We start from the raw sequence: 14,170 nt of genomic DNA, 5'->3' as shown, positions 1-14,170 counted from the left end.
TTAGCCTGGAGACAAACCGGCCCTGACCGACAGCAACACCGTGGCCGATCCTTTTTTAGGGCCTGTCTCATTCACTTTAGCTTACCCACATTTTCATCTCTCTCGCCCCCTCTGTCTGATGCTGAGTCCTGCTGTCCGTCAGTCCGTCCACACAGATTTCTTTGGATGTAAACTGAAGTGCTGCTTTACATTCTTTCTGATTTGATCTATATTTCTACTGCCTCGTTTGCTGTTCTTATCTTGTGTAAGCAATCAATTTACCTCAATTTTATAGGAAAACGCTGGGAAAAGTAGAGGGCCTGGTTCTAAGGTAAAAGAGGGATTAAACAATTGACATAATTGAATTGATAGTGGATCTGTTCAGCAATGACACAAGAGAGGAACAATGTAAAGTGAAATGGGACAGAAGTAAAGGCAATTCATTGAAACTTCCTTGATGGTTGTGCATACTTTTAGTGAAATAGTTGGGTGGAGGTTAGTTCAAGGGAACAGTTTAAGAGCCATCTTGTACTAAACACTGTATACACACATCATAGTGAAAAACAAATAACACAAAGCAGTTTAAGCATACTCGCTGATGAGTATGTCCAAAAATGGCTAAGTAAAATAAACAACCATACATCTTTTCAATGAGAAAACGATAACGTAGAGGCCAAAATGTAGAATTTATTTTGACATGAGAAGTCGACCCTGGAGAACACTCAAACATTACGATAATAGACAGTACTGCTGACTAAGGGGATTTTTCATATTAAAAAGAAACTGCCGTTTAATTTACCAGATTACAGTTGTCATTATATTTCAGTGGCCGCTGGCATCAAATGATTGTTCAATCAAAAGCCATTTTAAAAATGAAAGCATTAGGCTTTCAGCTGAATTTCTACGATTTATTTTGCATGCACTAATATTAGGCCTACACAGTTGTCTCATCTAATTTGCATATCCTCTGTAAAAACTGGATAATACAAGTCAAACTATGGCACAGCAATTTCATAGTGTGCATATGTGTGTGTGTTTGTGTGTGGCTGTTCAAACACTGTGTGGTAGTGTGGGTGTGGCGTTACACCTCGTGTGGCACTGGGCAGCCAAGATAAGAGCTGATCCTATCCATGCCTCCCTTCTGCAGCGCCCACCCACACACCCACTACACACACCCACTACACACACACACCACACACACACACACACACACACACACACACCTAGTGTGGTACCCGACATGCCATTGTAATCTAATTTTACAATCCTGATGCCCACAGCCACAACACACACAGAGAAGCCAACTAAATCCATATTTCACTCTATTCGTACATTACACTGGCATGTGAGTTTAGATGACACACACTTCAAAATATAGAAAGGCCAACAGAGGTCTCAAAAAGGTGCCAGAAAAAAGCTTCAGGCCCAAAACAGCATCACTCATTCACACACATATGACGGTACAGAGTGAAAACATTCATACTAATGCTTTTAACACACAAATTTGAGACGATAAAGACATTTTTATTATGCCTAGGCAATCTGAACACCATGATAAAACGGTAAAAAACAACACAGCAGAGCGAAAACTATGCTGGAGAGGAGAGGAGAGGAGAGGGCTTACTTACCTTAATTTCCGTTAGATAGAGAGACTTAACCTTTGGGTACAAATATACTCCTTTCTCTCTAATTCACCAAGACTTTCAGTGAAGCACACACACACACACACACACACACACACACACACACACACACACAATCAGATGTTATTGGCCACCCCGATAGCTGCCCAGAACTGACTCTCTAAGCCTCAAACAAAGTTTGGTGTGCACGGACCAAGACTGAGGGGACAAAAAAGCGAAGGAGAGAACTGGGGGAGAGAAAAAAAAAGTGTGACCACTGAGGGAAGTTTAAGCATTTACGATTCAAGTTTAGCTTCAGCACACCACGCCTACACTCTGGATTCATTCACGGGCATGTACACGCACACCTCTCCGGGTGGGAAAGGCACTGAGCTGGATTTTGGGAAGCCCTGCTTTTTCTCTCTTGTTCCATCTGGTTGCTGCTGCATGGCTGCCGGACAGGCATACGGCCCTCGCTCATCCCCCTTTTCTCTACTATCTTTTCCTTATCCAGTGTCCCTACAGAGCCACCTACCAACAGTTGCCCCTGTACAGCCAGGTGACAGATAGCTACTCAGGCTGTGTGTGCATCAGTGTGTATGTGTGTCCATGTATTTTATAAAAACCATATGTGATGGAGTGAAAAAAGATTAGATTGTAAGAGTATGTGAACAAGTGACACCATGTAGTAGAGAGACAGAAAGAGAGAAAAAGGATAAAAAGATTCAATTTCTGTAGGGTGAAAGGGGGAGACTAAAAGTGTAGTGAATGTGATTTGATGCTGAGATGGGGTTTAGGCGTACAAATACTATTAGTCACTGCTGTGCAAACCTGTTACTCAAACACCCACACAAATGTGAAAAAAACAAGCTTGGCTTAAGGAGTCAACACACAACATGGTATATAAAAACAGAAATACATTTTTATATTTATCCGACAGCCCTGGGTTATGGATGTAACGGTTATGGTAGTCAGAAAAGGTCTACCTAAAATGGGCCTTCTCTCTGCATTTCTTTGTAAAATAAAAATGGCATGTGAAGATAATAAGTCAGTGTTCTATATCAGCTACCAGCAGAGGACAAGAGGAGGAATAATCAAAACTGTGCCCCAGCTCCATAGAACATACTAATTGTATACAGTTTGTACTATATACTAATTTTTAAATGGTAAATTGTTTTTGCAGTAAGTGCACATTAAATCAATAGACTATTTTGTACCAAAAGGGGAATTCTTCACAAGCTGACGGATCAAACTGGGATTTTGGAACGCCACTAGGACTACAAACAATTATTTTCATAGATGAATCTGATTATTTTCTCGATTAAATCGATTTTCCGTTTTGTCTATATAATGACTGAAAAACGTAAAAAGGGTCTATCTTCAGTTTCCCAGAGCTGAAGGTGACATCTTTAAATGTTTTGTTAAATCAACAGTCCAGAACAGAGAAAAGCACCAAATCCTCACATTTAAGGATCATCAACACCAATCTTATTTTTTTTTTTTTAGTATGCATACGGTTTTGAGTAAAGTAAAAGACCAAGGTTGGCAGGGTTTCCCCAAGTAAAATGTTTAGCAGAGGTTCTCGCCACCCAGATCTTCATGCCCCTTATTATCAACGTAATCATCTTAAAAATAGCACCTCTGTTCTTTTGTCTAACGGTTCGTTTTTTATTTCAAAAGTGTATTAATTTTGATAAAGTTGGCAGAGTTGCTTTGTTTTAGGTTAAGTGGCCCACTTCAGCTTTAAAGTGGAACTATTATGCTTTACTGTATTTCCTATCATATCTATAATGTCATGTTGGATTTTAATGTTAAAACGTGGCCAAAATAATGAGGTTAACATATTTTAGAGAAATCCCTGTGAGCTAAAACGTTTCCAGCTGTTCTGAGCGCTCCGGTTTCAACAGTTTTTTCTACTCTTAGCAGAGTGATACGCAACTCCAAGCCGGTCTTCTATGATTGGTCATCTGCTCCAGGTAGGCAGGACTAGTGTTTTTTTTCATACAGTAACAGTGTTATGTAGCTGCATGCTAACAGCATTAAAAGATGTAATATTAGCTGCCAATGTTGTTAAATTCTCCCCAATTCCGGGTCAAATTACTCCTGAAACATTTCCGGTTATGTAGTATTTGGTTGAGAAGCCTTTATCTTTTTGACGGTAGAAAGTGCTGCTATACTCTATTAGTGTCCACTGCTAACAACAGTAGCTGCGTGCTAACGCCAGATAGCTGTAATCTTGGCGGCAAATGTTAGTCATTTCTCCCCAATTTCGGGTCACATGCTGGAACATGTCCAGTAGGACTGCAAATAACAATTATTTTCATAGTCGATTAATCTGTTGATTATTTTCTCGATTATTCAATTAGATGTTTGGTCTATAAAATGTCAGAAAATGGTGAAAAATGTGGATCAGTGTTTCCCAAATGCCCAAGATGACGTCCTCAAATGTCTTGTTTTGTCCACAACTCAAATATATTCAGTTTACTGTCACAGAGGAGAGAAGAAACTAGAAAATAATCACATTTAAGAAGCTGGAATCAAAGAATTTTTACTTTTGTCTTAAAAAATTACTCAAACCGACTAATAGATTATCAAAATAGTTGGTGATTAATTTAAGAGTTGACAACTAATCGATTAATCTTTGCAACTCTAATGTTCAGTTGTGTAGTATTTGGTTTAGAAGCCTTTATTGTTGATTTTTCACGGTAGAAAGTCCTGCTATATAATCCGTTGCAGTCAGGCTCCGGAGTGAATCAACACAGCGGAGATCTCAGAGACTCGCGGACATGCGCTGGCCAATCAGAGCAGACTGGGCTTTTTCATCAGGGGGGCTTAAAGAGACAGGCGCTCCAACAGAGCGTCTCATACAGAGGGTGAATACAGGTGCAGCAGCCATCGGCAGTATGAAAAAACTGTTTTTTGAACATTAAAGCATGTAAACGTTTAAATGTTCTGGTAGAATCACAAAATCAGGTATGAACCTCCATCCATCCATCCATCTTCATCCGCTTATCCGGGGTCGGGTCGCGGGGGTAGCAGCTCCAGCAGGGGACCCCAAACTTCCCTTTCCCGGGCCACATTAACCAGCTCCGACTGGGGGATCCCGAGGCGTTCCCAGGCCAGGTTAGAGATATAATCCCTCCACCTAGTCCTGGGTCTCCCCGAGGCCTCCTCCCAGCTGGACATGCCTGGAACACCTCCCTAGGGAGGCGCCCAGGGGGCATCCTTACCAGATGCCCGAACCACCTCAACTGGCTCCTTTCGACGCAAAGGAGCAGCGGCTCTACTCCGAGCTCCTCACGGATAACTGAGCTTCTCACCCTATCTCTAAGGGAGACGCCAGCTACCCTCCTGAGGAAACCCATTTCGGCCGCTTGTACCCTGGATCTTGTTCTTTCGGTCATGACCCAGCCTTCATGACCATAGGTGAGGGTAGGAGCAAAAACTGACCGGTAGATTGAGAGCTTTGCCTTCTGGCTCAGCTCTCTTTTTCAGTCTAACGGTGCGATAAATTGAATGTAATACCGCACCTGCTGTGCCGATTCTCCGACCAATCTCCCGCTCCATTGTCCCCTCACTCGCGAACAAGACCCCCAAGGTACTTGAACTCCTTCACTTGGGGTAAGGACTCATTCCCTACCTGGAGAAGGCACTCCATCGGTTTCCTGCTGAGAACCATGGCCTCCGATTTAGAGGTGCTGATCCTCATCCCAGCCGCTTCACACTCGGCTGCGAACCGATCCAGTGAGTGCTGAAGGTCACAGGCCGATGATGCCATCAGGACCACATCATCTGCAAAAAGCAGCGATGAGATCCCCAGCCCACCGAACTGCAACCCCTCTCCACCCCGACTACGCCTCGATATCCTGTCCATAAATACTACAAACAGGATTGGTGACAAAGCGCAGCCCTGGCGGAGGCCAACTCTCACCTGAAAGCGAGTCCGACTTACTGCCGAGAACCCGGACACAGCTCTCGCTTTGGTCGTACAGAGATTGGATGGCCCTGAGAAGGGACCCCCTCACCCCGTACTCCCGCAGCACCTCCCACAGTATCTCCCGGGGCACCCGGTCATACGCCTTCTCCAGATCCACAAAACACATGTAGACTGGTTGGGCATACTCCCAGGCTCCCTCCAGGATCCTTGCGAGTAAAGATCTGGTCCGTTGTTCCACGACCAGGGACGGAATCCGCATTGTTCCTCTTCAACCTGAGATTCGACTATCGACCGAACCCTCCTTTCCAGCACCTTGGAGTAGACTTTACCGGGAGGCTGAGAAGTGTGATACCCCTGTAATTGGCACACACCCTCTGGTCCCCCTTTTTTAAAAGGGGAACCACCACCCGGTCTGCCACTCCTTAGGCACCGTCCCAGACTTCCACGCAATGTTGAAGAGCGTGTCAACCAAGACAACCCCTCCACACCCAGAGCTTTAAGCATTTCTGGACGGATCTCATCAATTCCTGGGGCTTTGCCACTGTGGAGTTGTTTAACTACCTCAGCAACCTCCACCAGGGAAATTGATGCCAATCCCCCCCCTCATCCTCCAGCTCTGCCTCTACCATAGAGGGCGTATTAGTCGGTTTAGGAGTTCCTCAAAGTGCTCCTTCCACCGCCCTATTACCTCCTCAGTTGAGGTCAACAGCGTCCCATCCTTACTGTACACAGCTTGGATGGTTCTCCGCTTCCCCCTCCTGAGGTGGCGAACGGTTTTCCAGAAGTACCTTGGTGCCGACCGAAAGTCCTTCTCCATGTCTTCTCCGAACTTCTCCCACACACGCTGCTTTGCCTCTTTCACGGCAGAGGCTGCAGCCCTTCGGGCCCTTCGGTACCTTGCAACTGCCTCCGGAGTCGTCTGGGATAACATATCCCGGAAAGACTCCTCCTTCAGTCGGACGGCTTCCCTGACCACCGGTGTCCACCACGGTGTTCGTGGGTTACCGCCCCTTGAGGCACCTAAGACCCTAAGACCACAGCTCCTCACCGCAGCTTCAGCAATGGAAACTTTGAACATTGTCCACTCGGGTTCAATGCCCCCAGCCTCCACAGGGATACACGAAAAGCTCCGCCGGAGGTGTGAGTTGAAAGTCTGTCGGACAGGGGCCTCCTCCAGACGTTCCCAATTTACCCGCACTAGTGCGGGGGTATGAACCTGAAAATGCTATATAATAGGTCCACTTTAAAACACTGACAGAGACTCTAGCTGGCAGATTTATTTTTTGACAACAATTCAAAAAGAATGAAATCAATGTGTTAGTTTGCCTCTCAATGCTGACTTTCACACACTGTCTGTGACTCTCGGCCCAAGCTTTGTTCCTACTAAAGACATAAATCTGAAGAAAAAACTGCTCACTAAAACTGCTCACTAATTTCCAAAACAGCTGGGCACTCATTATTACGTTACTCAAACAGGAGTAATGCAATGTAGTAAAAAGGAGTGCATTTGTTGAGGACTATTTTCAGCTATGCATTAATACACATTTGGTTCACCCTTCAGCGTTTACAGCAGCAGGAGTGACTAAAATAGACTACAGAGCCTATGTTTCCCACCTATGTTTCTCACCCAGTGCAACAGTGTGGCTCATTGATGGGTTTTTAATCATTTTCGGACAACAATGAAGCTCTACGGCACAGAGGAATGAGCTCGGAACCCATCGGCTATTGGTCTCACAACGATTTAGCTTTTAGGGGCATCCAGATAACGGATATCCGGGGCAAGACTTCCTCTTCCATGCGCTGGTCACATACAGTCGATACGTTTTAGGTCCAGGCGACATTTTGGCTAATCTCTTTAAACAGGTATCTGCATATGAACGCAGATACATAAATAAAAAAACAAATAAAAAGCAAAATCTTCGTCAGACAGTACCCGATGGGTTACGAGATTGAATTACGGCCAATGTGTTCCGCCTCTTTTGCTCTCCACATGGACTGTTTTTACAATACTACTCGGACTACAAACCGAAATCCAAACGCTTTTGATACAAAATTCTTGTCCAGTTGCCTAAAGATTCTTGTTAGGATTAATTCATTGTTGGGTTTTGTCTTTTCATGGGATCCATGACAATAGGAAAAACATATTTTGCCACTTTTCCAGCGTGAACACACACACACACCACATACTCAACCTCTGCTAAGTATTACTATGTAGAATCAAATTATTGCACAGCTCAAGACTATTGAGGCCCCTCCCTCAAATTTCTTTGCCTTCAATTCCTTTTTTTGTGGCTAAAACCCTCCCCCCAATCCACTTTAAAGACCCCTTCCACACCACATCCATGACCCCCCATGTGCAGACATGAGGTCAAGCTCCAAAGATCACAGAGAGAAGCCAGACACGAGAGAGAGAGAGAGAGAGAGAGAGAGAGAGAGACCTAAAATCCTTCTTACCGCCCAAAACCAGGCCAAACCTAAAGCCTTCCCAACAGCTCCAGACCCCCTCCTTTAGCCCAGTTGTGTGTAGAGGAGGCAGTGAGCATTCTTGCAGAAACATCAACCCAGGAAAATTCAAATGAGGAAGAAACAGTGAGAGAGACACAGAGAGAGGGTGAGAGAAAGAGCACAATAGTGAGAAAATAGGATAAAAGAATGAGATTGGGGCGAGTTAGGTAGGAGGGAGAAGGGGGGCTGGAGAGGTTGCTGAGGCTGCAGGTTGAGATAATGTGTAGATCTGAAGAGATTTGCAGGGAACATTTTTATTCATTTTTTGATTACTCCCATCTCTCCCGACCTCCCCTCCCGCATTGTTGTCTCTCCGTTTGTTTGTTTTTGGCATTAGCGTTATGACTGTTGGTATGCGCGTGTATGTACACATGCATGCTGTTTAGAACTGGAATATTTTATACAAACAAATATTCACACTCACACAAGCCTTCGTGCACATATCAATAAATAATGCACACAAACATACTTAAAGATGCATCAGAGAAGCAAGCAACTGGGCAGACAGCGCCAGGAATGCTAAGAGCTTACAAATTCGTAAACGTGCAGACAGAGATGCTGCATATGTACATACAAACAGCCCACCGCTGTGCCCGCTCCTTATCAATGTGCTGCAGGTAGGCTAAGTGTTCTGAATGAGCTGGACGGAACCAAATGACTCACTGCTTCCATTCTCCACACATTCAAATACACAAAAACATATTACAAAAGTCTGCACAATGCACAACAGACCCAGTACAAACACCCCCCCTCCACACACACCCACACCCACACACACACACACCTGTGTTGCTGTCAGACCCTCCCTCTAGGTTGAGTGAGATTGACTGGTCTCCATCCTGCTTCCCTCGACCCAGGATCATCCAGTTCTCCAGACCATCAGAATCTGAAGAATCTGACGACTCAGACTTTGATTCCGACTCTTCTGAATCTGACTCGGAGCTGCTGGAGTCCACAGTCACTGGCACACGGAGACTCCTTTTCTGGGTTCCCTAGATGACCAAACAACAACCATATGGCAGATGTCCATATACTGTAAAGCATCTTTACCACCCATCCCACATGACGTAAAAGCAATATTAGCTGTCAAGAACAAACAGCAGTACAGTCAAGCTTTTGATTTATCCAGATGTTGTGTACATGGGGCTGTCGTAACAGTGATACTTTATCTGAAGAGTTTGGAGGTTGGTGTCTTCTTTTTAGCCTTTCCAATACCAAAAGCACAAGAGCAAAAGTGTAGGGAATGGGTTAACCTGTGTGTTTATCTGCTCTAAATTACGTTGCAATTGTTAGGATTCCTAGCTAACTACAGTAGTGACCTTACCCAGCGTTACTTCCATGGCCAAGAAGCACACCAGACTATATTGGTTTAGTGGGATTAGACTTCATTTGAAAAGCCCCTTTCATGAGTAGCACGTCCCCTATGTAGTATTTATGGATATGCAGAAGTTTACACTTAAGCAACCCCAGCAATGTTACCCGAGATAGCGTTATGTTTGCCAAACACTTTGGTTATGCCTCATCCTCCACCCACACTGCTCTTGCAATAAAGTTGTTCTTTATACTACAAGTGTTGCTGGAGTTGTGACTTATGTATTGCTTAAAGCTAAAACATACTGTTTGAAACTACAAATAAGTAGTCCAAGTAAGCTAAGCAGCCAAACAGGGTTATGTTAGGATGGAATAATCTGATTGTATATGATTTCTTATCATATTTATAATACAAGGACTAACTGCCAGTCCAGTGCAATTACAAGAACAATGTTGTTTCTTTATTCCCTACATGAATCCTTAACTGGTAAGGATTCAGACTGTTTGCCTGGGAAATGTACCTTTAGTCTCAGTCTTTTAGCACAATGTCATGGATGTAGCCGTGAAGTACATATTTAAGACACCTGGAGATGACATTTTCAACCAGCCCATGGAGCTAATGTTAGCTTATTAGCTAGCTACACCCGATAAAATCAGACAGTGAAAGTCGTCGTTTAAGACGGCAAAATCAACAGCTGGTTGCTAGGAATGAGAAGCTGCTTTTGTCTACCACTGTCTAAAAACAGGGATAGCTTCAAAAACAGTGTGTGGTACATCTGCCACTGTTATGAATGTAAACTCCATATGTGCCGTAAATAGATGGAGGGCTTGACAAGAGTAACAACAGTAACTAAGGGGGGTGGGGCTTAGAGGACAATCATTATCTACACAAGCACAACATCTCACTCTTTGCTCTCTACCTGTTGGGCCGGGGTAGAAGTCTGCCGCTGGTTTAAGCCTCGGCCTTTTAATGCGCAGACCCCTTTATCATCATCGGTAGTGTCATCATCAGAGATGGAGATGACATCAGGGCTGGAGTCAATCACAATGACCTCCTCAAAAAATGATGATGACAACCTCTGACCTTTAGGGTCACTTTTCCCCTTCTTCCGTTTATCAGGTTTCTCTCCCTTCTTGTTCTTCAGGTGCTGCAGTAACTCGCTCAAATCAGGCGACGAAGGCCTACTTTCTCCAGTCTGTTCCTGTTCTCCGTCAACATCTACAGTCTTCTCAGGCACCTCAAGCTGCTGGCTGTTCTGGCCCTCCGCCTTCTCTCCTCCTCTATCCTCCTGCTCCTCCAACACCCCGGCATTAGAAGAGTAGTGGAGCTGGCTGTAGAGGTGGAACTCCAGCTCGCTGTTGGCCTCTGACCCCTCAGAGTCCCCTTCATCCTCTTGATAGAGATCATCCTCCAACTCCTTCCGATCCTGGTACGTACAGTACATCACCCCAAAACACACTCAATCCACACACACATGCACACACCTTACTAACACTCACCCCTGGGGAGAAGGTGAGCTTGGAGGCTGAAGCGGACTGCAGAGATAAAAACACACAAAATCAATATGAGTTATTACTGGTATCACAGCTCATCACAATTGCAAACCATGCAACACATACAAATAATAATATATTTGCAATAACTCATAATATTGTCATATTGTATTAAAATTACACTTGGCGGAACAAACAACTTTTTTTGAATATAACTTCAATTTACTTGCAACTTAATATTATTGTCATGGCAACCTTTCCCCTAAGCATAAAACATGCAAGGCTGCAACTAATGATTATTTTTCATTGTCATTCAAATAGCAGTATTGTCTAATGTTATCAAATTTCTATAAGCCACTCTTTTGTTGTATCTGTCACATCTGGCTGATGCCCAATCCACCAATACCAACTCAGGATATCCAATTGGTACATTAAGTGGATTGTTTATTCATTATTTTCTCTCTAAACTATCCACCTTAATGCAAATATGGTTATGTCAACTACAACCCAATCTACAGCACTGAGGAATAAGGAAACATAGGCCATTGTCAATCACAGGAAGGGCACAGACTTAGGTCTTGTTCTGAAATCCATTGGGGCTTATTAACAAAGCTGAGAGAGAGAGAAGGGATCAGCTGCCTGCAATCAGATGTTTGTTTTTTTTACTATTTTATCAGAGCGTTGGTGCTAAGAAACAGTTTGGATGTAGTTTTATCACCTGTTAGGTGTCAACAACAAACACTTTAACAAGACATAATCTGGGGCCCACTTTGAACGATTATAATTTATTATTTTAAATTGTGAAATTATCTTCTTACTACACTCTGTAAAACACACAGTGTTGCTAATTTTCCCAATCTCTGTCTCTCTAACTCTCTTTCTCTTTCACACACACACACACGAAAAGGGGCACTGGCCCATTGCTCTGTCCAGCACTGCGTGTCTGTGCCATGATGGCTGGAGATGATTGGCTCCCAGACCGCACACACCGCAGAAACGCCACGCTACACGGTCACAAGCCGGCCGCCGGGGATTAAGGGACAGAAAGTGGAGTCTTACCCGTCGGTGAGAGAGAGCGACAGTTTTTAAGTTTTAGCAGTGCACAGAGACCTGAAACCGACAAATGACTGACTGTGTTGGTGGAATGTTAAGCCCCAGCCCAGTCATCTGTATGGGGATATATGGACTGTATTTGATTGGCATCATCAATCCCAGTAGGAAAAGCTCAGGTCTAAATCATAAACTGAATGATGGTTGAATTCAGTTTAGCTGCCTCTGTTTTAGAGATGGTCCGATACCATTTTTTACTTCCCGATACCGATTCCGATACCTGAACTTGCTAATGACTTTTACATTTCCAAACATCGAACAAAAATCTATTGGCCACCAAGCATATCTGCTTGCTTGCTTGTGTGTGTGTGTGTGTGTGTGTGTGTGTGTGTGTGTAGGAGCTTTAAATACAATTTGGAGGTACTTTAAGTATTTCCATTTTATGCCTCTTTCTACTTCAATTCCACTATATTTCAGAGGAAGCATTTGTACTTTTTACTTCAATGCAGTTATTTCACAGCTATAGTTGTTTTGTAGATTAAGATTTTACATAGCAAACATATGATCTTATAAAATAGCCTACGATGCATTGTAATAGATATAAATACTACCCAAAAGGTGGCGGGGTTGGTTCAGTGGGTAGTTCTCACCTAGCTGTCCAATCAAATAAAGGCGGAAAAGACCAAAAAATAATCTTAAAAAAAAAAAAAAAAGATGATACTACCCAAAAGTAATATAACTAATAAAAAAAGGAATTACTTCCAGCACAACCAACTACAACAGTAAAGTACAGCTTGCATGATAATGCATCAATTATACTGATCCAATATGAATATAACAGGGTTCATATGCATGAGTACTTGTACTTTTGATACTAAAAGTACATACTGTTGTCAGTACTTATAATTCAAGACTTTTATTTTAGTAGGGGTAACGGGGGAAACAAATTGATGAATTCAGTGATTTGAATGTGTTTGTTGCCATGGTGTACATGTAGTTCAGGGAAACACACACGAAGTGTAGAGTGGCAGGATGAGGTCCTGAGCACAAAGCTCACAACTAATACACTACAATGACAAGCGAAAAGCCGAAATATCAGCTAAGTAGTTATGCACTAACTGGAGTTTTCCTTGTGGTAGCCCCGGCTAGCTAAATGCTAACGAGCTAGCAGGTGGACTGAGGCAGAAGTTAGCTCTGTAGTAGCTACTGTTGTGACTAACGACTAACGTTTAACTGGTCACTACAACACAGAGGCCACGAAACACTGTGGCTTATAAGTGGCTGCTTCTTGTTACTTCCACATGTCGACAGTTAGCATGTGTCCCTCCTGTCTCTCCACGTGTTTATAAGCAGCAGAGCAGCCGGTCGGATGTAAACAAGGAAGCACTTCAGTCACAAACACGCATGAAAGAAAACATGTACATGGAAATAAAGTCTCCCTACTCAACGCCATCGCTGTAAATGTTTCACATGTAATGCCATTACGCATGAGCTCACCTTTATCCAACAAAATGGAGAGGTTACAGTCACAGGAGCTACTCGCCTGCCTGCTTCCAGCCAGAGGGAGACAGACAGACAAACAACTTCCGGGTTTGTCAGAGGAAAATCGGTTGGCCGACCGTAACGTTTCACTCCGTCCTGCTGTGATAGTGACTATGACCGATTGTAGCAACCACAAAGCGTCAGTAATAAATGTAAAGATTGATTGGATATTGTTAGATTACAGTATAACTAGCTGGGCTGGAGTGAGTTTTGTATTTCCGAGAGTTTTTTTTCTATGAGTTTTGAAATCCAAGCACCCAAGCTTGATCCCCTAAAATCTACAAACCTCAGCCCAGCACACATTTTTTTCAGAAAGTGTTGTTGTGCCAATTGTTTTTACTCACTTCTGTGACACTAAACTTTCTGCTTTCCATCAGCAGGTCCTTCTCTATTGGAAGTTAATCAACAAACATCATTTTACACCTCATAATACCCCAGTTTGGAATAATAGATACATAATGATAAGCAGAAAATCTGTGTACATGGGTGAATGGAAATCAAGGGGTTCTCATTTTATGGACGGTAACGGAATCTTGTTACAGCACGAGGAGTTTTGTGAGAAATATCAACTTCAATAGCCTAGAAATCTAGACGCGTTTTGTATAGCGGCAGCAAATTACATTTGCTGCCAGGGTCAGTGTAGCAACTCTCTGTTGGCTTGTGAGCTGGAAAAACCAAATTCTGGTCAGGCCAATTACGTCGTGTATAGAGTCGGTGGGCGGGCTTAACA

The 14,170-nt window shown here is 43.5% G+C and overlaps 1 protein-coding gene across 1 annotated transcript in view; it reads right to left on the bottom strand.

Moving 5' to 3' along the window:
• zcchc7 (zinc finger, CCHC domain containing 7) overlaps positions 1 to 13,482 on the bottom strand; it is a 54,655-nt gene extending 41,173 nt beyond the window's left edge. The window contains exons 1-3 of the mRNA XM_078259927.1: positions 13,396 to 13,482; positions 10,275 to 10,890; positions 8,828 to 9,035 (exon numbers count right to left, since the gene is read on the bottom strand). Coding sequence (XP_078116053.1) covers positions 8,828 to 9,035; positions 10,275 to 10,799 — 733 coding nt within the window. The 5' untranslated portion in view covers positions 10,800 to 10,890; positions 13,396 to 13,482. The remainder of the gene's footprint in view (positions 1 to 8,827; positions 9,036 to 10,274; positions 10,891 to 13,395) is intronic.
• Between the last annotated feature and the right edge of the window lie 688 nt (positions 13,483 to 14,170).

Source organism: Sander vitreus, chromosome 2 (genome assembly GCF_031162955.1).
Source record: "Sander vitreus isolate 19-12246 chromosome 2, sanVit1, whole genome shotgun sequence".
Lineage (NCBI taxonomy): Eukaryota > Metazoa > Chordata > Actinopteri > Perciformes > Percidae > Sander > Sander vitreus.
Note: the sequence above shows the minus strand (reverse complement) of the source record. Positions and strands in the feature narration are given on the sequence as shown.